Source organism: Oryx dammah, unplaced genomic scaffold (assembly GCF_014754425.2).
Source record: "Oryx dammah isolate SB20612 unplaced genomic scaffold, SCBI_Odam_1.1 HiC_scaffold_25, whole genome shotgun sequence".
In the NCBI taxonomy this organism is placed as follows: domain Eukaryota; kingdom Metazoa; phylum Chordata; class Mammalia; order Artiodactyla; family Bovidae; genus Oryx; species Oryx dammah.
The window spans coordinates 15,015,479-15,041,712 of NW_024070209.1; the positions used below are offsets into that span (position 1 = coordinate 15,015,479).

The 26,234-nt window shown below is 40.3% G+C and overlaps 1 protein-coding gene across 2 annotated transcripts in view; it reads left to right on the plus strand.

Annotated features, from left to right (window-relative positions):
- Positions 1-574: 574 nt before the first annotated feature.
- TTC27 (tetratricopeptide repeat domain 27) overlaps positions 575-26,234 on the plus strand; it is a 172,277-nt gene continuing 146,617 nt past the window's right edge. Inside the window, exons 1-5 of one of the 2 annotated variants that reach the window (XM_040224605.1) lie at positions 575-928; positions 2,485-2,665; positions 5,348-5,477; positions 12,135-12,275; positions 17,442-17,544. In XM_040224605.1, coding sequence (XP_040080539.1) covers positions 829-928; positions 2,485-2,665; positions 5,348-5,477; positions 12,135-12,275; positions 17,442-17,544 — 655 coding nt within the window. In that variant the 5' untranslated portion in view covers positions 575-828. The remainder of the gene's footprint in view (positions 929-2,484; positions 2,666-5,347; positions 5,478-12,134; positions 12,276-17,441; positions 17,545-26,234) is intronic. The other variant, XM_040224606.1, reaches the window with a different exon arrangement.

Here is a 26,234-nt window from a genome sequence, read left to right on the forward strand (position 1 = left end):
GCTTCTCTCTAGCTGTAGTGCCTGGGCTTCTCATTCTCGGGGCTTCTCCTGTTGTCAAGCAGGGCCTCTAGGGAATGGGGGTCCAGTAGCATGGGCTTAGTTGCTTCATGCCATGTGGAATCTTCCCAGACCAGGGATCATACCCGTGTCCTCCTACATTGGCAGTCAGTTTCTTAACCACTTCATCACTAGTTAAGTCCAGACAGAGTTCTTATATGGAATTCACTGGACTCCTCTTCGTTGGGTCTCTAATTCCCTGAAATGGTACCTCAGTGTTGGTAGTAAGGGCCCACGTGCTTTGGCAGGATCGACTAAGGCTTTCATCAGATCGTCTGGAGGGTTCGGACTTAAAGAGGTTTAGGAATCAAAGCTGCAGTCTTTCCAATTATATGGCTGCTGGGGCAAGACCAAAACTCTGACCTCTTCCACCGGCCTCCTGGGTGGGCGGTGCAGAATGACTCCACGCCCTCCACTTCTTCCACAGCTCAAGGCTACGCCTCTGGGGGTGGGGCTGAGCGGACCAAGGCCCCTCCCCCAAGTCCCGCCCCTTTCCCCAGCTTGGGGCGGGTCATCCTCACTGGGCATGCTCGGTACTAAGGGCTCGTATTGGTCTCCTAGGCGGAAGCAGGTTCAGCGGATAGGCGTGTACTTCCCAGGGTTCTCCGCGCTGCTGTCATGGCCGCCTCCTTGTTTCGCTATCCGCACATGCTGTTCTAGGCTTTGTGTTTACAGGAACTGTCGCCACTAGTCGTCGGTGTCTTGGTCGCTCTTTTACTTTCTTCTTTTTGACTCCTGTGTGACCCTCGTAGGAATCTTTTGGCTGCAGCTATGTCCGGGGTGATGTGGATCCCGGAGCTGGCAGTTCTGAGGGGCTTCCCTACTCAGGCGGAGCGGCAGCAGTGGAAGCAGGAGGGAGTCGCCAGTTTGGGTGAGAGGGGTGAACTTGCCAGGGAGGGACTTAGGCCGCCGTGAGGACCGTGGGGAGAAGAGGTGGCGGCGGCTGGGTTGTCATCCCTCCTTTATGTTTTTCCTGCCTAAATCTGCATGATTTCTTAAGGCTTCAGGTTGTCGCATCCTTGATCTGGTGGGCGTGGTCTTCAGGTTCCGTACTTGTCTTCACCCTAAATTTTTCCCGATCCAGAGGTTCTTTACCGTCTGAGCTACCAGGGAAGCCCTCAGTAATAATGTCAATTATTTTTATAATCTCTTAACACTTATTCAGTTATTTAATCCTTATAATAGACATATAAAGTAGACAGTACTTTTGTTCCCTTTTTGCAGATGAAGACATTTAAGTAATTTGGTTAAGTAATTTATTCAAGGTCTCACAGCTGCTAAGTACAACAACTGAAATGAGGCAGCAAAGATGTAATCTTGTAAGCAAAGCACATTTACCTGAGAAACAAAGAGTTAAAAGGCACATTTACTACAGGGTTATAGGTACACGTTGTTGTGGGATTTAAGCTGGACCCAAAAGAGAAATAACAATTTAGGACAGTGTGAGTGTGTGTCTGTGTGTCTGTGTGTCTGTGTGTGAGAGAGAGAGAGTTTAACACGGTATATATGTATAAGTGGGATGTGTGTGTGTGTGTGTGTGTCTGTGTGTGTGTGAGAGAGAGTTTAACACGGTATATATGTATAAGTGGGATGTGTGTGTGTATGTACACACCTGTGCTTGCGTGTTATATACAATAGGTGCTTCAGGTGAGAAGTAGTTTCTGAAGTCTGAGTCTGGAAGTCTTATGGAAGAAATCAAACTTGACCTGATTTTTGATCCAAGGGTAAGACTAGTAAGTGGAGAAGAGATCTCCAGGAGGAAATCGCCAGTGTAAAAGTGTGCAGGCAGGAATGTGCATTTGGATATTAGGGGAACCATAAGTGCACCAGCTTTTCACCAGGGAGTATGGTTGGGCTTCCTTGGTGGCTCATAAACAGTAAAGAATCTGCCTGCAGTGCAGGAGAACATCAACCCAGGGATCCTGGGTTGGATCCCTGGGTCTGGAAAATTCCCTGGAGAAGGTAATGGCTACCCACTCCAGTATTCTTGCCTGGAGAATTCCATGGATAAAGGAGCCTGATGGGCTGCTGTCCATGGGGTTGCAAAAAGTCAGACAGGACTGAGTGACTTATCACTTTCATGGTGGGGGTAGTGGGGGCCAGATGGTAAAAGGAAATGTTCTAAGGAAACTTTTCTGTTCTCAGTAGGATTCCATTTGAATTCTCAGCAGAAGAATGATGTTTCTTGCTAATGAGAAATATTTTTTCTAGGTCTAACTTCTGCCTTACTGCTCATGATATGGATGAGCTCCTAATTCTAGGAGAAGTGATGGGAATTTGCACAGTGCTTTGTGATTAATTTATAGGAAGTGTTCTAGATATATACCTTTTTTTTTTTTTACATACTGAAATGGTAATAGTGTTACCCTTTACAATATGAAAATAGTAGTTTTTTGGATTATTGTACAAATTTTCTTTCTGTTACAGAGAGTGAATCTTACCTACAGTTGTTGCTGGAAGGGAACTACAAAGCCATATTGTTAAATTCATTGACTCAAAGCATTTTAAATTCAGCAACAATAACTGAAGAAAAGATTGACAGCTACCTAGAGAAGCAGATAGTAACATTCCTGGATGATGACTCAGCAGATTTGGACAAAACCAGAAGGTAGAATTTTATTTGAAATTTTCATAGAGAAATGAATTTTGAATACATTTGGTAGTGTCTTGACAATGTGTAAGGCACACTGACTTTTGTGGTTTTTGGAAAACCTGGCTTTACATTTAGTCAATACTCTTGATGTACATAATAATCTATGTAAAAGGTTCTGTCCAGAGGACCATCAAGAATGAAAAGGTGAAGTGGTGAAGGATGTCAGAGGATCATATATAACACTAACTTATGACTGGGTGGTAGCTGCCAACCACTGAGCTTCCAGTTGCTTAGGTCTCATAGGTTTTAGCCATACTTAAGACTTCAGACCTTCTTTCCTTTTAACATGAAAGTGTACACTATCCATCTGGCTATTTGTAGATTGCTGAGTGAGAATTGTAACTACTTTTATTATTTTTAGATTGTTATCTTTAATGTTTTTATTATGGAACCCTTGGTTTATCTTCTTCCACTGATGTTTATGTAATTTAATAGTATTTAGTATAAGGGATGGAGAAGGCAATGGCAACCTACTGCAGTACTCTTGCCTGGAAACTCCCATGGACAGAGGAGCCTGGTGAGCTGCAGTCCATGGGGTCGCAAAGAGTCGGACACGACTGGACGACTTCACTTTTCACTTTTCACTTTCATGCATTGGAAAAGGAAATGGCAAACCACTCCAGTGTTCTTGCCTGGAGAATCCCAGGGATGGGGGTGCCTGATGGGCTGCTGTCTATGGGGTCGCACAGAGTCGGATATGAGTGAAGCGACTTAGCAGCAGCAGCAGTATAAGGGATAGTTGCACGGCAGTTAACCTAATTTTTTCAGTGGCTTATATTTTACTCTTGTAAGTTTGTTAATATACCTTTCTTTTCTCCACTGGCTCTGGCAACCGCATTGTTTTAGTTTTCTTTAAAACATATGCAGTTTTGTTTTATCATAATTTGTAAGAAATGACTTCATTTTAGTTCTTCAACAAATCAACTACCGTGCTTGGTGTTGAGGTTGTAAAGATGAATAAAATGTAATCTGCATCTATTAGGAGTTCATAAAAGAATACTACTATAGACATTGTATTTTACTTAACAAATGTCATTCATTTTTATTTTTCTGGCCTTCTGGTAGCTTTTCCTTCCTCTTGTGTCGTTCCTGTCATTTTGCTATCAGGTGTTTGTGTGTTACCATAGCTTTGTGTGGTGCACGTGGGAACACACGTGTATACACAAATGCATTATACACTGGTTGACCAGAACTCTTGCTTGTCACATAGAGCTGAGAAGAGACATTTCAGTTACTTTATTTTGAGGTATTTGAAAATTAAACTGTATTCTTAGCTCTCCTTGAGGATTTTGATTTTTAGTTATGACATTTATTAAGGCTTACATTAAGATCTTGCTGCACACCTATTTCCCCAAGTTTCCTAAACTTCTGACTACAAACAGCCTCTATTCTTTCTTTGCTCTGCTCTCAGTTGCTCTGTGTCCAGAGCATTCTGGATACCATGGCTTGTCGATTTGATTTTTTTTTTTTTCTTAAAGAATCTTCCTTTTTGAGGTAGGGCCTAGGGAATATAAGAGGATTGCTATAGCTTCATGCTGAACAAAAAGTGAAAGCAGTCATCCTCTTCCTCCAATATTCCCTAGGCCCTACCGCAAAAAGGAAGATTCTTTAAGAATTCCTTGAACTGTATAGTCCATGGAGTCACAAAGAGTTGGACACAGCTGAGTGACTTTCACTTTCACTTGTGTCTTAATCTAAAGGTTGGCAAATTACCTCCGGTGGGTCAAGGCCAAAGTGTCTCAGAGTGTTGCTTACATTTTTAAAAGGGTTAGGGAAAAAAGAAACATATGTGACCTGTAAAGCCTAAAATTTTTTCTCCTTTACAGAATAAGTTTACCTACTTACTCCTGTCTTCAGTCAAAGCAGGATTGAAAAGAAATAGGTTCAAGTGAAGTATCTATGGTTTTTTTTGTTGTTGTTCTAATAATTTGTAGTGCAGATCAAGAAAATGTTTGGAAACAACTTTTTATTGTCAGTTTTCTTATGTATAAAATCAATTTTTCACCCAGTCAGTGTCAGAGCTGTTAAATAGAATGCAAGACAAAGTTCTCAGGATCTGATCAGGTGCTAAGCCAGTGCTGTTCGAGAGAATGTTCGTGACGATGGACATACTCTGTATCTGCTCCATCCAGTGCGGGAGCCAGTAGCCACGTTTGGCCATTGAGCACTGGAAATGTAGATGGTGTGACTGAGGGACTGAATTTTAAAATTTTATCTGTGTGTGGGTACATACATAGTTGTGTCCAATTCTTGGCAGCCCCATGGACTGTAGCCCACCAGGCTCCTCTATCCCTGGAATTTTCCAGGCAAGAATATTGGGTTGCCATTTCCTTCTCCAGGGGATCTTCCTGACGCAGGGATAGAACCCACATCTCTGGTGTCTCCTGCCTTGGCCCGTGGATTCTTTACCACTAGTGCCACCTGAGAATTAATTTAAAGAGCCATATGTGACTCAAGGTGATTGTGTTGGACTTTGTGGACCTAAACTGTGTAGATTTCAGAAATTTCTTTTGTAATACTCTCAGATAATCTCAATGTTGATATCTTACATTTTTCTTAATAACACTGAAATGAAATAGTAGTGTATTTGTGGTTATACATAATGGTTTATGTTTATTTCTTTATTCTTATATGCAGACAACAGAAGATATTCCTACTTGGTGTGAGCAGTTTGCAACTTTTTGTTCAGAGTAACTGGACGGGCCCTCTTGTTGATTTACACCCTCAGGATTTTTTGCCATCTGTTTTGTTTCAGCAGTTCAGTGAGGTACGCTTCTTGGAAATGTCATATATAGGTATTATTGTGTTTATTCTTTAGAAATGGATCTTTGTAAGCCAGAGTTAATAGTAGGTCAGAGAGAAACATGACTTTGTGGCTTGTACAGAACCTACTAAGAATGCTTGTTCATTGATCAGAGTTTTATGTAATTCAGAAGTTCCACTGTCAGTCTCAAACTCCTCTTCAAACGCTCCTCATTTTATGGAGCTCTGCTAGCTGCACTGTTTATTAAAGAATGGACTGCTGCACCGGTCCTCCAGATGAATATTTTACCACAGCTACACAAAGATGGAGAAGGCATTGGCACCCCACTCCAGTACTCTTGCCTGGAAAATCCCATGGATGGAGGAGCCTGATGGGCTGCAGTCCATGGGGTTGCTGAGAGTTGGACACGACTCAGTGACTTCCCTTTCACTTTTCACTTTCATGCATTGGAGAAGGAAATGGCAACCCACTCCAGTGTTCTTGCCTGGAGAATCCCAGGGACGGGGGAGCCTGGTGGGCTGCCGTCTGTGGAGTCGCACAGAGTCGGACACGACTGAAGCGACTTAGCAGCAGCAGCAGCACACAGAGATACTTTCTGAAGAAGTAGAAAGTCTGGAGATCTGTTTAATTTTGTTGCAGAAAAGTTTTGTGGCTGTGTTTAAAACAGTTCCTGGGGAGGTTTCCTTTGTGTCACAGATATTCTTATTTGTATGTACTTAAAGTGTCTGGCTCGGAGATGCCCCATGGTGATAATGAGTCTTAATATCCGTGTATGGAGATAATGTTATTCACCTGCATCCGTAGGTCATCAGTAGGGCTTGCAGTTTGAACACCTCAGTTGTGTTTGAGCACATGTACCCAGGGCTTGGGGGAATGTGACATGCCCTAAGAAGAAGAATGGTAACTGAGTTATCCAGCCACCTCAGAGAACTGGAGCATAACTATTGATCACTCAGCCTGGAAAAAGGGCACCTTAACATCTAGAACTTAGGCAGTCAAAGAGACCTGTTTACTGTTTCCTGGTTTCTCAGAATTAGAAATAGCTGATGAAAGGGGAATGGAGTTGTTAGAGATCAGTGTTAATAATTTGATGAGAATTGCAAGAGCAGTCATAATCTGAAGCCATAGCAGTCACTGCTGTACAGTCAGTTTACTGAGTCATAATCTTATATTGTGATAGAATAACTAAGATTCATAGTGCTGGCTCTAAATCATTATTGAAAGGTTAAAAGCCTTCCATATTTTATGTCTAAGAAGGGAATTTAATCTGTACCTTACAAAAGTTTTCATCCAAAATGATTACAAGTAAAATCCCCAAGATTTTGGCACTTAAAGAGATGCTTTGATTATCTAGAAGTTTACGTATATGGAACATCTCCCTTCCTCTTTGTGTATGAAACAGTTTCTGGCCTCTGTTGCTGCCCAGTGCAGGTTAGAAACCTACCAAACAAGCTTGCAGTTATGTACTGAGCACTGATGTGTGGTTGGAGTGGTGCTTCATTGCCGTGTGTTGTATCAGTTTGACATTTTCTGTTGATGAGAAGACTGAAGCTCACAGTGGTAAGAGAAACTTGCAGAGGTTTTATAGTTGGGTGATTGGAACCCACATTTTCTGGGTCCAAATCCAGTACTCTTTCTGCTGTGCTAGTGTGGAAGCTCATGTGGAGTCAGATAGCAATTCAGACAGTACAGAAATGGGTTACATGAGAGAATCAAACTATAAGAAGCATTGAAATGAATAAAGAGATGTGAGGAAAGTGAATTTTGCCTGAGAAGACCTTTTAGTCAAGAGTGGACCTTGAGGTAGAACCTGAAGGGTGATGAGGGAAATGGATCGGTAGAGAAGAGGAGGAAGTACGTTCTAGTTGTAGTCACGTGAGCACAAATTTAGAGGACAGAGGACTATGGTGTTGCGAGGGCTGTATGAGAGGGCTGCTTTGAGCCTGTTGGGGCAGTAGTAAAAGATGGGGCTTAGGCCACATTGTAGGAAATTTTCACTAAGACCTTGATTTTAATCTTTTTATTGTAAGTACATCTTACTCTCAAAAAAGCATACAAAATGTGTGCAGTTTAAATAATAAAACATCTTTGTTTCCACCACCTGGCTTGAGAGAGGGAACATCACCGGCCTTGGAGAATGGAACTTTCTGACTGCTCTTGCTTAGGTGTTGAGCCCCTTTGCCATTGCGGTGGCTCTGTGGCCCAGGGCTGGGAGAGCCTTGGAACTGGTCTCGTCTGGCTTAGCAGCCTTCTCTAGCTACCTGGTGTACACCACAAATCATAGCATCTTCTGCATGTGCTCTGACTTGGAAAAGCATTAGAAGGTCTCCTGTGTGTGCTTCTTGGTGACATCCCCAGCCCCCTTTCTCATGAAACATCTCATGAATTTGATGTTAACATTCCATTGCTTTCTTCATAGTTTTAGCACTTACGTATGTATGTATCCTCAGAGAACATACTGTTTAGTTTTGCCAGTTTCTGAACTTTATATAAGTTAAATAAGCAGGGTGGCAATATACAGCCTTGACGTACTCCTTTCCTGATTTGGAACCAGTCTGTTGTTCCATGTCCAGTTCTAACTGTTGCTTCTTGACCTGCATACAGATTTCTCAGGAGGCAGGTCAGGTGGTCTGGTACTCCCATCTCTTGAGGAATTTTCCACAGTTTGTTGTGATCCACACAGTCAGAGACTTTGGCATAGTCAATAAATTAGTAAATAAAGCTTATTTAACTTATATGCAGAGTATATCAGGAGAAATGCTGGACTGGATGAGGCACAAACTGGAATCTTGATTGCTGAGAGAAACACCAATAACCTCAGATATGCAGATGACACCACGCTTATGGCAGAGAGTAAAGAACTAAAGAGCCTTTTGATGAAAATGAAAGAGGAGAGTGAAAAAGTTGGCTTTCAACATTCAGAAAACTAAGGTCATGGTATCTGGTTCCATTACTTCATGGCAAATAGATGGGGAAACAGTGGAAACAGTGACAGACTTTATTTTTGGGACAGACTTTATTTTTGGGAGCTCTGAAATCACTGCCGATGGTGACTGTAGCTATGAAATGAAAAGACGCTTGCTCCTTGGAAGGGAAGTTATGACCAACCTAGACAGCTTATTAAAAAGCAGAGACATTACTTTGCCAACAAAGGTCTGTCTTGTCAAAGCTATGATTTTTCTGGTGGTCAGGTATGGATGTAAGAGTTGAACTATAAAGAAAGCTGAGCACCAAAGAATTGATGCTTTTGAACTGTGGTGTTGGAGAAGACTCTTGAGAGTCCCTTGGACAGCAAGGAGACCCAGCCAGTCCATCCTAAAGGAAATCAGTCCTGAATATTCATTAGAAGGACTGATGTTGAAGCTGAAACTCCAATACTTTGGCCACCTGATATGAAGAACTCACTCATTTAAAAAGACCCTGATGCTGGGAAAGATTGAAGGCAGGAGGAGAAGGGGACAACAGAGGATGCGATGGTTGGATGACATCACCAACTCAGTGGCCATCAGTTTGAGTAAACTCTGGGAGTTGGTGATGGACAGGGAGGCCTGGCATGCTGCAGTCCATGGGGTTGCAAAGAGATGGACACGACTAAGTGACTGAACTGAACTATATAAAAATGAAATAAATTGTGTTCTGTGACTTGCTTTGCTTAGACGTATATTTTTGGTATTATAAACTATTCATTTTTACTGTTGCATAGTATTCCAATTGTATGACTGGACCACAGTTTATATATCTGTTCTACTCTTGATGGCCACATGGGATGTTTCCTTTTTTGGCAGTATATTATGTACTATGCTGTTGGGAGCACATCTAGGATTCATTTGTAGGAGTTTCCAAGCACAGCAAAACTTAAAAAAGAATAATGTTTGGTGCAATGAGCTAAATGAAGGAGGCTGTTTTTACTGCCTGCCTCCTTCCTAGGGCTATAGTTAGGCTCCCTGAGGGCTGAGAGGACTGATGTTTTACCACACTTGTCAATGCTTCCCAGGACTGAGTTGGGAAGCTCTGCTGAGGGCAGGTACCCATGAGTGGAGTTGCTGTGCCCTAGGGTGTACGCACGGTCAGCTCTTCTTTCTTGTGTCAGGTTGTCTTGGAGAGAATTATTCAGTTTATACTCTTTACCAGCAATCTGACAATTTGGAAGATCGAGGGAGTTGAAGTTTTTAAATTGGGGAGTGGCATATCAGTATTTTCCAGTTGTCATTTTCCTGTGCTTATTGATGTTTTATAGTTCTTGTGAGGACAGATATTTGTGAATATACTTCATGGTCTTCGAGTATAGTCATCAAAGCCAAATTAATTTCCCCTGCCTCCAACTTAGGGCCTTGGCATTTTTAGCACTGCCGTGTGACCACTGGTCTAACCAGCCTCGGGAATAGCACTAGAGGTTAACGTCTGAGTATGTCCCTCTCACACATAAAAGTTGATCTTCTAGTAAACTGGTTTTATATCAGATGTATCTCAGGCTTCCAGATGTTGACTTTTTTTCACTGTTCTGATTAATAAGTATTTTTATATGTCTTATGCTCTCGTCACTGAGGAATTGTTGCTAAGGGACTTGTAACTTTCATTTTATCTGTTTTAGTTGAAAATGTAAACAGCCCTCTTTAAAATTCAGCCATTTTTCCAAACCTCTGTAAGCATGGTTAGAGCTTGGTTGGAATATCAGTGTTAGATCACAGGAGTAGATAGAGACTGCTTCACTTAAGCAGAAGATAGAAAAGCATTCAATTTTTTGATAATAATGATGCAAAATAACTTTGGGAAAAGAAATTTGTTTGTTTATTCATGCATTCACTCCTTTACTTATTTATTGTTTGTCCTGTTAATGACATTGTCTGAGAACTTAAAGAGAAGGAAGTTTAGTAACCAGCCTCTGACTTTGAGTATCAGAGGAAATGAGGTCCAGGTAGTATATCACGGAGTATCTCTTTGTGTAATTTTCTGTTTGTTGCCCTGTTAAGTCACCTGTTTGTTATCTTTAAGGATTTCATTAGAAGATAGTGATCTAAATTTGTGCTACAACAGGTGGATGTCTTTTTTGTCTCAGTGTGATTAGAAAAGGGTTCTTTTTCTTAAAGTCATATCTTGTACTGACCAGTTTGGTTGGGATGTTAGGAAATAAAGATTGTTAAGTCCACCTAAAAGGCAAGATGATTTGGTGAGGCTTCAGGTCCAGCTTGGGCATGTTAGGCAGGGTCTTCTCTCAAGTCCTTAAGCAGTAGACTTGCTGGTGTAATTGGTACGTCCACTTGGAGGTCTCACGGGGAACCTCAGACTCATCGCGTCCACACTGGATTCACGGTGAGCTTCTTCTCCAAACCAGGTCCTCTGCTGTGTCTGTGTCTCAGTTGCTTACCCCTCATCATGAGTTGTCCCAGTCAGAAGGCTGGCAGTGATCCTGGCCCTGTCCTTGTGCTTAGCCGAGGTCTGAGGGGAAGGTAGCATGAGATGGTAGGAAGAATACTGGCTTGGGAGTTGGAAAACCTGGGCTGTAATCTCTGTTCAGACGCTAACTTTGGTGTGATTTTGGACTGAACTTAACTTTTTTTGTTGTTTTCTTCTGAGATTGAGGCAGTTGTAATACTTCAGAATAGTCCCTTGATTATTGAACTTGAAAAAAAAAATTCATTCGACCCCCAGTGTAGGTTAACAGTAAGCTTTATTGGTGGTTTGCTGGTGGTCATTCACATTGTCTTTATTCCTCAAGTACACTTTTCAGTGATGATGAAGGGGCTGTTCCTTTTGTACCTTTATTGAATGTTTTTATAAAGCATTGAGCCTGGCACTGGCATCACTTGGATTGTTTAATCCTTATAAGAAACGTGTGAGGTGTAGATACTGTTATTTGATTTTATAATTCAGAAAACTGAGGCTCAGTTAAAAGAAATCTGCCTATGCCCACAAACTAATAAATGGGTAAAAGTAAAACTGATAAATGGGTAATAAACTAATAAACTAGTAAAAGGACTCCATCCTGTGTGGGTGACTTAGAGCCTGTGTTCCTGATGTTGAGCATTCCTGCTGTTAATTTTGTGGCAACTGTCAAAATTATTCAGCCCACATTTTAAAAACATGAGTGTCTGGTCCAGTGTAGAAAATCCATTCAGTTGAGAAATGGATTTTTCACAGACCTTCCTGTTGGGCAGGCTCTGTTCACGTTGGTCCGTGACTGTATGCCTGCTCAGCGTCTGATATGTAGGCTTTGTTCTTCTTTGGCCTGATAGTAGTTAAGGGGCAGCTGTGGTCTGTAATGACATTAGCTGACTGGTGAAGCGCATATGAAACGGAGGTGTTTAATATGAATACTTTCACATAGAGATGGCTTTACTGAGAAAACACTTTTAAATCTGGAAGATAATGGTGCCTCTTCAATTGTAGCATTTTCTTGATTGTTCTGTTCCTCTAAAGTATAAGCAGATGGGTGGTCATTGGTCAGGGCAGGCTGGAGTTGTAGATCTCTAAAGGCATTTATAATATTAGGACTTGGTCCAGTGCCAGTTGCTGTGTAATAGATTAATGATTGTGTTTCAGAGCTGATTAACTGGAAAATATGTATCCTTATAAGACATACAAAGGTTAATTTTTTTCTAAATTATTTGATCACACACACATATATATATATATATTTTTTTTTTTTTTTTTTCTTTCCAGATCAAAGGACTGGATGCATTTGTTCTGAGTCTGCTTGTTCTAGATGGTGAATCAATCTACAGCCTGACTGCAAAGCCTATCCTGCTGTTATTAGCAAGAATTATCTTAGTGAATATAAGACATAAACTGACAGCTATTCAGGTAAGGAAAAAAAGGAGCCAAGAGATTCAGACCCAGGTGTGACTTTTGTGCTGATTAGCATCAGACTTTAGATGTGATGCTGACAATGTCTTGGTATATTTATTTTCTAAGTCTTCCTTAGGTATTTAATTTAATCTCCCCTAATGAGATTAATGAGATCAATGCAAAGAAATACAGGAAAAGGACAGAATGGGAAAGACTAGAGATCTCTTCAAGAAAATTAGAGATACCAAGGGAACATTTCATGCAAAGATGGGCTCGATAAAGGACAGAAATGGTATGGACCTAACAGAAGCAGAAGATATTAAGAAGAGGTGGCAAGAATACACAGAAGAACTGTACAAAAAAGATCTTCATGACCCGGATAATCACAATGGTGTGATCACTCATCTAGAGCCAGACATCCTGGAATGTGAAGTCAAGTGGACCTTAGAAAGCATCACTACGAACAAAGTAGTGGAGGTGATGGAATTCCAGTTGAGCTGTTTCAAATCCCGAAACATGATGCTGTGAAAGTGCTGCACTCAGTATGCCAGCAAATTTGGAAAACTCAGCAGTGGCCACAGGACTGGAAAAGGTCAGTTTTCATTCCAATCCCAAAGAAAGGCAATGCCAAAGAATGCTCAAACTACATCTGCTGGATCATGGAAAAAGCAAGAGACTTCAAAAAAAACATCTATTTCTGCTTTATGGACTATGCCAAAGCCTTTGACTGTGTGGATCACAATAAACTGGAAAATTCTGAGTGAAATGAGAATACCAGACCACCTGACCTACCTCTTGAGAAATCTGTATGCAGGTCAGGAAGCAACAGTTAGAACTGGACATGGAATAACAGACTGGTTCCAAATAGGAAAAGGAGTACGTCAAGGCTGTGTACTGTCACCCTGCTTATTTAACTTCTATGCGGAGTACATCATGAGAAATGCTGGACTGGAAGAAACAAGCTGGAATCAAGATTGCTGGGAGAAATATCAATAACCTCAGATATGCAGATGACACCACCTTTATGGCAGAAAGTGAAGAGGAACTCAAAAGCCTCTTGATGAAAGTGAAAGAGGAGAGTGAAAAAGTTGGCTTAAAGCTCAACATTCAGAAAACGAAGATCATGGCATCCGGTCCCATCACTTCATGGGAAATAGATGGGGAAACAGTGGAAACAGTGTCAGACTTTATCTTCTTGGGCTCCAAAATCACTGCTGATGGTGACTGCAGCCATGAAATTAAAAGACGCTTACTCCTTGGAAGAAAAGTTATGATCAACCTAGATAGCATATTGAAAAGCAGAGACATTACTTTGCTGACTAAGGTCCGTCTAGTCAAGGCTATGGTTTTTCCAGTAGTCATGTATGGATGTGAGAGTTGGACTGTGAAGAAGGCTGAGCGCCGAAGAATTGATGCTTTTGAACTGTGGTGTTGGAGAAGACTCTTGAGAGTCCCTTGGACTGCAAGGAGATCAGCCATGGGATTTCTTTGGAAGGAATGATGCTGAAGCTGAAACTCCAGTACTTTGGCCACCTCATGCGAAGAGCTGACTCATTGGAAAAGACTCTGATGCTGGGAGGGATTGGGGGCAGGAGGAGGAGGGGACGACAGAGGATGAGATGGCTGGATGGCATCACTGACTCGATGGACGTGAGTCTGAGTGAACTCCGGGAGTTGGTGATGGACAGGGAGGCCTGGTGTGCTGCAATTCACGGGGTCGCAAAGAGTTGGACACGACTGAGCAACTGAACTGAACTGAACGAGATTAGTATAAAATGAAACATTGTCTCTTTAACAGAATTTATATATGTGTTGAATGTATGTATACATGTGTGTAAGTGTTCATTCTCTGAATCTTAAAAGTGGGTTTAGAAACATCCATCACAGTCTTTTATGAATTTCATGTAAGGATAATGAGCAGTAGCCAGAAGTATGCGTAGCACTTACAGTAGATCTTAATTACTATTACTGTTTCTTGGCTCATGTCCTGCATTGATTGATATTTGGGTTGGGTTTAGTAGAGCATTTGTTCAGTATCCATTGTATGGTTTCTCTAGGTTACATATAAATTAGTGAGAAAAGCTAATATGCAGTAGGAGGTGATAAGAACCACAAGGGAGAATTGAAGGAAGTCCTTGAGGTGTGTTGGTTCTGTTGCAGCTTCTCAACTATGTGCAGCTAACTCTCCAATCTGCCTTGCAGTGTGAAAGCAGCTGCAGATAATATGTGAATGAGTGTGACTGTGTACCAGTAAAGCTTCATTTATGGACTTGGAAATTTACATTTAATATACATTCACATGTCACAAATTTTTCATTTCTTTCTTTCAAAAATGTAGGAACCAGTCTTGGTTTGGGGCTAAAGGAAAACAGGTAGAGGACTGTTTCTGACCCACAGGCTTGAAGCTTCCTGATTCCTATCCTGATCATTGCAACATAGGCATGTAGACCTTGTATTGCCAGAAATAGTAAATCTAAATTTTATGTGAAATCTCCCAGTTTCCAAGTGTTGGCTGAGAAAGTTTAAGAAATAATATTTCTATGGATAAAATGGGGACTTGGTCTGTACTGTATAAGGGCTTATTTTCCTGAGTATTTAAGTTGAGGCAAAGAAGAGGTAAAAAGGGAATCATGCCTCTTTCAGCAACTCTCATGAGAGCTAGAAGGTTTGGAATCCGTTGTACCGGAAGGGTTTTTACTTGATGGGTTTCAGTGTATACTAGCAGATATAAGGCCTTATCTTTGATCTTTTTAGTGATGTTAGTTTGAATAAAAAAAGTATTTCCAAGTTGATTTGAGTTAAATGATCTTATAGACTGAGTAGTACTTGACCCTAAAGAAAGTATCATCAAGACATGAGGTTGCTAAATGGTATCATTTTCTTTCTAGTGAGACTAATGGTCATTATTGAGTTAGTGATACAGTTTTCTTGCTGGAAAACTTTCATCAGCAGGCATATTAAGCAGGAATGTATCAGGTTGATTTTTTATTAAAAATAACAATGATTTTATTTTTGTGAAATAATAAAAGATGATTTTTCCCCACTCCCTAGTCTGTGAAGTATATAGACCATTATTAGTTATATGTTAATGTTGAGTAAAAGGAATTTTGGCTTCGGAATCAGACCAGAGTTTGTCTGGCTTAGCCTCTCACCATCTCTGTGACCTTAGGCCAGTGAATTACTCTGAATATCAGTTTCCTCATTTATAAGGGGGACTTGAGTTGGCAGGCAGTTACTGGGTTTCTTTTGAGTACACTCATGCGCTCTGCCTTCTAGAAGATTACTCACTAGTATGACTTGTCAATCAGAACAAGTAATAAGTGATCTAGTCAGGAGACAGGATCTGGGAACTACCTAAGCAAGACTTTAAGTTTCCTTTTTCATTAATGCCTCAGATTTTCTATTAAGTGATTCTTGACAGATAGAAAAAGGCACTTTTATTTTCTAGTAAAAAAAATAGATCATGCTTTCTTTCTTTGTTTCACACTCCCCCTTCTCTCATGTGAAGATTTTGGATTAAAGAGTTAGTTTATGGATCTGATTTTTAAGAGCTGAGCATCTTAAGTCGTATGTTTTTTTAACAGGGCAGTCTGTTTGACTGGATCTGTCTTAATTCCCATGTCTAGAAAAGGAAAGAATATGTTGCCAGACCTGACTCACTTACTGCTGACAGCAGATAAGTACGGATAATTGGAATATAGACTGACTTCATTAGCTTTGTGATAGGAAAAGAATGAAAACGAGGCAACAACTCAGGGAATTAAATTAAAAATGATGTGCAATTTCTTTCTATTAGATAATTCTACCTTTCTTTTCCTTACATGGCCTGAGGAAATATCATTAGTAATTAGAAAAGTTTTTGTCATAGAGTCAAAATTCATTTGTGATTTTATCATTGTTGCAACAATTGTGTGTAGCAGTTTAGAAGGGAAACAGGCAGTTTTACCCCTTGATCAAATTAAGAAATTAAATTCAAGTAACAGAAAATGCTTTTGGTAATTAAGCATGATTTCCAATTAGTAGGTATTGCTATAAAAGAAAGAAAATTTTTCACACTTTTAGACAGTATAATTCAAAGTAACATAGTTGTAACTAATTTAGATGATTCAATGCATGATCATACTTGGTAATTTAATGAACCTATCAAAAATAGTTAATACTTCTTATTTGCGCACACAAACGTATGTATAGAGGAAGAGCCTAGAGGAATATAAACCTTTGTCATGGATTTTTCTGGGGACGGAGGATGATGCTAAGGCAGCAGAAGAGAGACTTTGATCTTCACTGTGTATGCTTCTGTATCGGCTTGTTTAATCAGGATGTGTTGAAAAGTAAGACAGTACCAGAGACTGAGAAAAGGCTACTGTGCTGTCAGCCTGTGCATTAGTCAAGACAGTGTACAGAACGCGGTCTCCACCCTCCACACTGTAAGGACCAGGTACTTACACACTCAAAGAACATGAGCTCTCCCGTGTGGTGCTAACTTCTAGCCACAGTGTGGAAGTTCAGGGGAGTGAGAGACCAGTGTGTGCTCTAATCTCTTCTCTGGGAGAAGAGGTTCCATGGAAGAAGGTGTGGCAGAGGTCTTCTCAGTGTGTGGAATAATCTGAACCCAGGCTATTTCTTACCTTGTAGCGTGCTCAGCATGCATTGCTTCAAGGAGGATACAGGGATGAGTGAAGCATGGTTCCTCATCTTGTTGGCTAGCTGGCTGACAACACTGAAAAGTAGGATGACATACACGAGTATGGAGGGCTGCGTTTGCAAAGAGAGGTGGAAACACGTGCTAGAAGTTGAGACAAGGGGAAGAATTACCCCACAGGAGGTTCTAGTGGGGGGCCTCCTGGGATGGTGGGTGTTGGATCATGGTGCTGGTAGAGTGCTGTAGCAGAGCTGGGCGATGACAGTAGGCATTTTAAAAGGGGAAATGGGAAGTTGAAAATGATGTCGGGAAGCCCAGCTGGCTTTGAGTAAACAGAGAAGAGATGTTGTTCTCGTGAAAGACAGGGCAGTGGATTTGGTGTTATTACTGAAGACGTAGCCGTGGGTGGGTAAGCTTCCTAAACAGTGAATTTAATCTCACAAATGTAAAAAAATTCTAAAAGTTGATTTGAGTTAATGTAAAATTTTTTCCCAAAGGGTCCTTTTATTTCAGCTTACGTTAATATTTCCTTTTTCTAGAGCTTGCCATGGTGGACGTTGAGATGTGTGAATATTCACCAGCAGTTGCTTGAGGAGCGCTCACCTCAGCTTTTTGCTCTTGCTGAAGACTGCATCGATCAAGGTATGCTGCAGATTTTGTCTGCTTTGAGCATGTAGCTCTGTTCTGTTTCCTTGGCTGAGACTTTGCTTTTTCATTTATTGCTTGACAGCATATGGTAACTTTTTGTCTGAGGTGGCTTCTCCACTCTTTCTGAATTTGGACTGTCACAAATTATTAGTGTCAGATTATAGGATTTCTTTTTTGAATTTCTTTTCTTTGAATTTTTAAAAAGTCAATCAGTGTTATTTATATTATTAATACAGACTTAAACAAGTGATTTATTCTGTGTAGTTCACCTTGATTTTATTACAAATTGCCTAAAGGTATTTAAATATTTTCTTGGTTTCTTAATGTAAGAAACCTTGTTAGAAACAAATGTAAACTCCCTTTATTAAGAAAATAATCCCTAACTAACTGGAACTGGAGTAAATTGTGCTGAACTACATGCAGAACAGGAAATTATTTATCCTATATCCTGAGTACATGAAGAAATAATTCATTTTTTTAATTAATAATATTTGGTAGAAAATAAGTTTAGTGAGGATGACAGTAGGTAGAGAGACATTTTTGTAGTTTTTTCATTATTTTCGTTGTAATATATAATGTACATATGGAAATATACCTAGGATAGAAATGTAAAATTTACCAAATACTTGTAAACCACATGCCCCTGTAAATGCCTTTGTTGCAAGTAACCCTTAGGCTTTTTAGGGAGGCATTACTTGTTTATGGCTATGCTGGGTCTTCCTTGCTGCTTGGACTTTCAGTTGCGGCGAGTTGGGGCTACTCTAGCTGTGCACAGGCTTCTCATTGCGGCGACTTCTCTTGTTCTGGAGCACGGGCTCTAGGGCCCGTAGGCTTCGGTCGTTGTGGCTTGCAGGCTCTAGAGCACAGTCTCAGTAATTGTGGCACAGGGCTTTGTTGTTCCTCAGCATGTGGAATCTTCCCAAATCAGGGATCGAATCTGCATCTCCTGCACTGGTAGGTGGATTCTTTGCTGAGCCACCAGGAGAGTTCTCGGGAAGCATTTTGAAAATAGGAGGAAATCTTGGACTTAGTCTATATTTGTTCAGGATTTTAGGTTATGTAAGACTGTGGAACACCCAAGGGCAATTAGATCTGACTTGTATATGTAAAAAAATATATTCTGAGCTTGAACTTGGTATATAGGAAACAATATTTGTTCTGCTATGAGATTTAAACCTAACATGTGGTAGCAGATTGACTTATTAAATGTAAGGAGTTTATTTTTCTATACAGTGATATTTCACTAAGTGTACAGTGATGCAGTGAAGTAACAGAACTGCGAAATGGTATTTCTTTTTCCTGTAGAAGTCTTTGGTTTAATGCATTTGGATGACAAGAGATTTTTATGAGCAAATATAGGCTACAGATGGGGAAACAGTGGAAACAGTGTCAGACTTTATTTTTTTGGGCTCCAAAATCACTGTAGATGGTGATTGCAGCCATGAAATTAAAAGACGCTTACTCCTTGGAAAGAAAGTTATGACCAACCTAGATAGCATATTGAAAAGCAGAGACATTACTTTGCCAACAAAGGTCCGTCTAGTCAAGGCTATGGTTTTTCCAGTGGTCATGTATGGATATGAGAGTTGGACTGTGAAGAAATCTGAGCACCAAATAATTGATGCTTTTGAACTGTGGTGTTGGAGAAGACTCTTGAGAGTCCCTTGGACTGCAAGGAGATCCAACCAGTCCATTCTAAAGGAGATCAGCCCTGGGTGTTCTTTGGAAGGAATGATGCTAAAGCTGAAACTCCAGTACTTTGGCCACCTCATGCAAAGAGTTGACTTGTTGGAAAAGACTCTGATGCTGGGAGGGATTGGGGGCAGGAGGAAAAGGGGACGACAGAGGATGAAATGGCTGGATGGCATTACCGACTTGATGGACATGAGTTTGAGTGAACTCCGGGAGTTGGTGATGGACAGGGAGGTCTGGCGTGCTGTGATTCATGGCATAACAAAGAGTCGGACACGACTGAGCGACTGAACTGAACTGAACTGATAGGCTACAGAATCATCGGTATTTTCAAGACTGTAAGCAACTGTCTAGATTGTGAGTTCCTTGCAGGCTGATTTTTTCTTGTTTCTGCTTAGCAGAATGCCCGGAAAATAATAAATATTTAGTGCATATTTGTTGAATAGTGATAGCTAGCATTTATTGAGCCTTTACTTTTTAAATTTTATTTATTTATTTTGGGCTGCACTGAGTCTTTGTTGCCTTGAAAGTGGAGGTTACTCTCTAGCTGTGTTGTGCAGGCTTCTCATTGCAGTGGCTTCTGTTGTGGTGCATGGGCTTAGTTGTCCCGAGGCACGTGGAATCCCCCAGAACCAGGGATTGGACCTGTATCCCCCGCATTGGACCACTAGGGAAGTCCTGTTGAGCCTTTTCTACATTCACTTTTCAGAGGAGACATTGTAGAACTCCATTTGCCCTCCATCTCGATAGCAGTTTTTATCTGAGTTAACTTCTGTACGAGCGTTTTTCAAAAAGTGAAATACAGAAGTTATGAGAAAATTAATCCTACCCAGATACCATATGGGATCTTGAATCTTCTCATAATAGTGTTGCCTAGGCGCGGAGTTCTCTTTCAAATGAAATATGAAGTTGGACTTGGAGAAAATTAAGACCTGATGCTCAATTTACTGGCATCATTGTCCTCTTTCTATTTTTAGTAAAATGAAAATTGTGTAGACTAAGTCTTCCCCCCATTCATGTCATTTCACATTTTTTAAATGAAGTGAGATACATTCCATAAACAAAATGCAAGGGAGAAAGAGAAGTGGGGATAAACTTCTAGTTAATGAAATTGGATGAAGTTTTGAAAGCCAGGGATGGGTTGAACATTACTGATTCTAATAGGGGAGAAAGTTGATTTTTCCAGAGGATAGTGAAAGCATTTGAAAGAAGATGGCATCAGTATTCAGCCACTATTTAATTTTGTAAAAAAGTAATTACGTTGTACTGTGTAGCATATTAAACAATTTCATATGCTTCATTATACTTTTATGGAGTGATGGTAAATGAGCAAAACACAAGATATCACTGGGAGTTTTATTTCTTTCTCTTAATGCAAAGGAAATCAAGTTTGATGCAGTTGCCAGAGGGAAAGCCACATCTTTTCCTTTTATCCCATATTATGTAAATCTACATTTATGTCTCTACCTTAACCACATCTCAGTGACTGATGTTCTTAATGATGACCTTTAATTATTAAAAGAAAAAAAATACCTTCTTAATGTACCATATTAAAAGGTAAGAACCATATGATGTGTTGTAGAGAGAATTCTAAGACGTAAAATATAGTTCTCTAAACAGAAAGGGTTAACTAAGATATCTGGAAAATATGAGTCTAAGTGACTCATTCTTCAAGTGGTCTGTTCTTTTCTGCAGTATATTTCAGCATATCATTTGCTTTGCCTTACAACTAAGTATTTTTTATGTTGCTGTTCTAGGCTAATCAGTGACATTTTTCATTTTATCTAGTCGTAAATTGGTCCATTTTGGCTATGTCTAAGTAAGTCTGCACATGGCATATTTTCATGGACAATTTTATTTAAAAAAATGTTCTGGGATTTAACCCAAATATTGACCAAGCATTCAGTTATATTGAAATATTGTTCAGTATCCAGAGAAGAATATTTTTGTATTTGAAATATCGCCCTTGAACAATCATCAGAAAGTTGGCAAAATTTTTTTTTTCAATCTGTGACATATAAGCAAGTGTGATCTTTATATTTTTGTCCAGGAACGTTACATCAGTATAGTGTAGTGGAATAGAGCCCATCAGAGTGTCAGCATAACTTTGCTGGACTGGTCACATCTATGAAAGGAGTGAGTTAGAATCTTGAAAAGTCTGCTCCTCAGCACACTCTGAGGTCCTCTTTTGGATCTCATACTAATGAAACTGTGATTCTCTGAAGAACTGCTTAAGGGCACACAATCATTTATTGAAGCATCTGGTACTGAAAACGTGTTCCATATAGCACATGAGATGTAATATTGAGGTTTAGGTGTTTGAAGATGAGCTTATGAAGAAGTCACTGTTCAAAGAAAACAGGCTAAAATACTTTGTCTGAGATTCCACTGTAACATCTCCAGACAGTTCTGTGACTCTAGGCTTATATTGTCTCCACATCCAAAGAGTTCAAGAGATTAGTTTCTTGGTGACTGATGTATGCATAAATTTAAAAAAATTTTTTTGATACTTTGGAATGAATGTCATTAAATATACTTATAATCTAATCACAAGTATCTGATTATCCATATGAATCCATAGGGATTTCATTTTTAAAATAGCATTAAAATAATCTGATGAGAAGAGATTTTGGTTTTAGCATGCATTTTAAATATAGTGGTTTGACATTTTGACCCAGAAGGTTATGATTATTCTTTATCATGGAGCACCTAAAGATTTATTAAAATGATAACTATATGTCTGTTGGGTCAACATGCTTTATTTGTTTATTTATTTCATCTTTTTTTTAAACTTCAGTTATCCAAATCTCAAAACTTTGTGTTCATGGTTGACTCACTGTTTTTCATCATTCTGTGTATCTCGCCAGTTCTTAAATCTTATCAGTTCTTGCCTAAGGGTTCCATATCCATCCTTCTTTTCCATTCCTACAACTCTTATCCTAGTCAGTGTCTGAAATCTGTAGTTTGGAAAGACCCATTAGAGATTATCTTGTCCAGCTACTCATTTCCAAAGAATTGAAACTCAAAGAGATTGTCCATGAACCAGAACGATGACCTGGAGTTTCTGACTCCCGATCCTGCTTATCTTCTCCAGATCCTCCAGATCTTCTCTTCATTACTTTTCTCTAAACTGGTCAGTAGGGCAGAATTCTAATATCTAATAGTTATAATGCAGTTCCCATTGCAGTAGTCCATACTCCATACCAAGCACTGTTCTAGGTCTTTAAATATATTAACTGGCTTATTCCTTGCAACAGGTCTGAGCTAGAACTGAAGACTTGACATAGGAAGGTGTAGTGGTGGGTTTGTGTGCCACCCTTTTTTAACAGTGTTTCTGGAGGGTAGTTAACCAACAGTAAGACAATCACGAAGGTGTGATCACTCACCTAGAGCCAGACATCTTGGAATGTGAAGTCAAGTGGGCCTTAGAAAGCATCACTACGAACCAAGCTAGTGGAGGTGATGGCATTCCAGTTGAGCTATTTCAAATCCTGAAAGATGATGCTGTCAAAGTGCTGCACTCAATATGCCAGCACATTTGGAAAACTCACCAGTGGCCACAGGACTGGAAAAGGTCAGTTTTCATTCCAATCCCAAAGAACGGCAATGCCAAAGAATGCTCAAACTACCACACAATTGCACTCATCTCACATGCTAGTAAAGTAATGCTCAAAATTCTCCAAGCCAGGCTGCAGCAATACGTGAACTTCCTGATGTTCAAGCTGGTTTTAGAAAAGGCAGAGGAACCAGACATCAAATTGCCAGCATCCACTGGATCATGGAAAAAGCAAGAGAGTTCCAAAAAAACATCTATTTCTGCTTTATGGACTATGCCAAAGCCTTTGACTGTGTGGATCACAATAAACTGTGAAAAATTCCTCAAGAGATGGGAATACCAGACCACCTGACCTGCCTCTTGAGAAATCTGTATGCAGGTCAGGAAGCAACAGTTAGAACTGGAGATGGAACAACAGACTGGTTCCAAATAGGAAAAGGAGTGCGTCAAGGCTGTATATTGTCACCCTGCTTATTTAACTTATATGCAGAGTACATCATGAGAAACACTGGGCTGGAAGAAACACAAGCTGGAATCAAGATTGCTGGGAGAAATATCAATAACCTCAGATATGCAGATGACACCACCCTTATGGCAGAAAGTGAAGAGCAACTAAAAAACCTCTTGATGAAAGTGAAAGAGGAGAGTGAAAAAGTTGGCTTAAAGCTCAACATTCAGAAAACGAAGATCATGGCATCCGGTCCCACCACTTCATGGGAAATAGATGGGGAAACAGTGGAAACAGTGTTAGACTTTATTTTTTGGGGCTCCAAAATCACTGCAGATGGTGACTGCAGCCATGAAATTAAAAGACGCTTACTCCTTGGAAGAAAAGTTATGATCAACCTAGATAGCATATTGAAAAGCAGAGACATTACTTTGCCGACTAAGGTCCGTCTAGTCAAGGCTATGGTTTTTCCAGTAGTCATGTATGGATGTGAGAGTTGGACTGTGAAGAAGGCTGAGTGCTGAAGAATTGATGCTTTTGAACTGTGGTGTTGGAGAAGACTCTTGAGAGTCCCTTGGACTGCAAGGAGATCCAACCAGTCCATTGTGAAGGAGATCAGCCCTGGGATTTCTTTGGAAGGAATGATGCTGAAGCTGAAACTCCAGTACTTTGGCCACCTCATGCGAAGAGTTGACTCATTGGAAAAGACTCTGATGCTGGGAGTGACTGGGGGCAGGAGGAGAAGGGGACGACAGAGGATGAGATGGCTGAATGGCATCACTGACTTGATGAACGTGAGTCTGAGTGAACTCCGGGAGTTGGTGATGGACAGGGAGGCCTGGCATGCTGCAGTTCTTGGGGTCGCAAAGAGTCGGACACGACTGAGCAAGTGAACTGAACTGAAGACTCATATTTAAAGTGTAGAATTGGTGATATTTTATATGTGTATATATGTATGAAATTATCAGAATCAAGAGAGTTAACAGAACCTAGAGTTTTAAGATCTGACTTTCAATTTCTATTCTGTCATTGACACCCTGTGTGATAAGGGAGCTTGTCTTACTTCCAAACCAAGAGTTTCTTTCTGTGTAAAGATGGTGTGTGAGTCTTTTCCAGGTGTAAAATGATGGGTTTCTTTGTAGGCCAGCTTCTTAATGCTGGGATCTGTTGAAAGATTGTGACCAAAAAAAGTTGTTTCCTCTTTCTTTGGGCTTTCTTGTTGGGATCCATAAAGGCTACAGAGTGCTTCCTTTTAGTAAATTAAAAAAAACTACTATTCTGTTGCCCGTAAGTGCTGTCTGGAGCTGTGCTGTCCAGTGTAGTGGCCACTAGCCACTACTGTGGCTAATTAAGAGAAGTAAAGAATTCAGTGTCTCAGTTTCACTAGCCCCATTTCAAGGGCTCAGAAGCCACCTTGATGGTAAATGGTTACCATTCTGGACAGTGCAGCTGTATTTAATATCATCACAGAAAGTTTTATAGGATAGCACTGATGTTGAGCAACAGACAGTTTCAGAGTAGATCTATCTATCCTTCCTTCTGTATGGTCAGTCTTGCAGCTCCTGAAGGGTGTTATCACTATCACTTCGAGTCTAAGGGTTGCACGTGACTTGTAGGCTCTTTCTTGGCCTTCCTTTCTTCTCCTTGTACAGCAGTACTGGACTGTTGTTATTTTGTTTGTTTGTGTTGTTTACCTGTTATTTGGCTGCACCAGGTCTTAGTTGCAGCATGTAGGATCTAGTTCCCTGACCAGGGATTGAACCGCAGGCCCCCTGCATGAGGAATGTGGAAGTCTCAGACACTGGACATTAGGGAAGTCCCTGGATGATTATTTTTACATACTGATTTCATCAGATCATTTTTTTAAATTAGGAAAATCTTTAATTATTCTCAGTTTTATTTTTGACTTTGTATTTCATGTGTAATTTGATACTTAATTAAAAAATTTTTTTAAATTTCTCGCTGTGATCTGGTCATTGGTAGTTGCTAGGGATATCATTGAACTCAGTGCGATGGAGGCTAAAATACAACAAGAAGAAATGGGCACAAAAAGAAGGGAATGACAGCCATTTTAAAAAAATGAAGCCTTGCTATTCGTGACGATATGGATGGGCCTTTAGGGCATCATGCTAAGTGAAATAAATCAGAGAAAGGCAAAAATTGTGTGATCTCACTTACATAGGGAATCTAAAAAACAAACAGAATAACGAAAACCAACTCATAGATACAGAAAACAAATAGGTGGTTTCCAGAGGAAAGGAAGGTGGGAGGGGCAGTATAGGTAAAGGACTCCAGTTATAAAATAATAAGCTATGGAAACTTAATGCAGCATAAGGAGTGTGGTCAACAATATTGTAATAATTTTGTATGGGGACAGATGGTTATTAGGCTAGCGTGGTGATCATTCATAATGTGTACAAATGTCAAATCACTATGTAGTACACTTGAAGCTGACATAATATTGTACATCAACTATATTTCAGTTAGAAAAACAGAGGAAGGAATGAAAGAAAGGATATGATTAGTCTAAACTTGAGACCAGAGAAGGCTTTGCAAAGTGGCTAATACTTGAACTGATTCTTGAAGAATGAGAAACAATTCATTAGGTAGTTGGAAAAGGCATGTAAGATGTACACAGAGAGGCACAGAGACTCGAGACATGTTTGTGTATTTGGGATTTCCAGTAAACAGTTTGGAATGGCTGGACAGTGTTGGGAGTTTGTGTCAGGTGATGTTGCAGCAGGCTGATAGAGCTAGGTGGATAGGAAATTGGAGCTCTGTGTCGTTGGTGACAGCCATCAGAGAGTTTCTAAATATTTGCCCACTGTTAGGATATTTACTGAGCACCAGCTATGACAAGTGCTAGGCTTAAAGAGCAGTGAACAAGACACATGTGGCCCCTTCTTTTGTGACCCTTACAGTCTAGAGGTGGAGTTATAACCAAATTCTACCTGTCTTTCAAGGCCTAGCCCTTCTGACAAGGTTTGT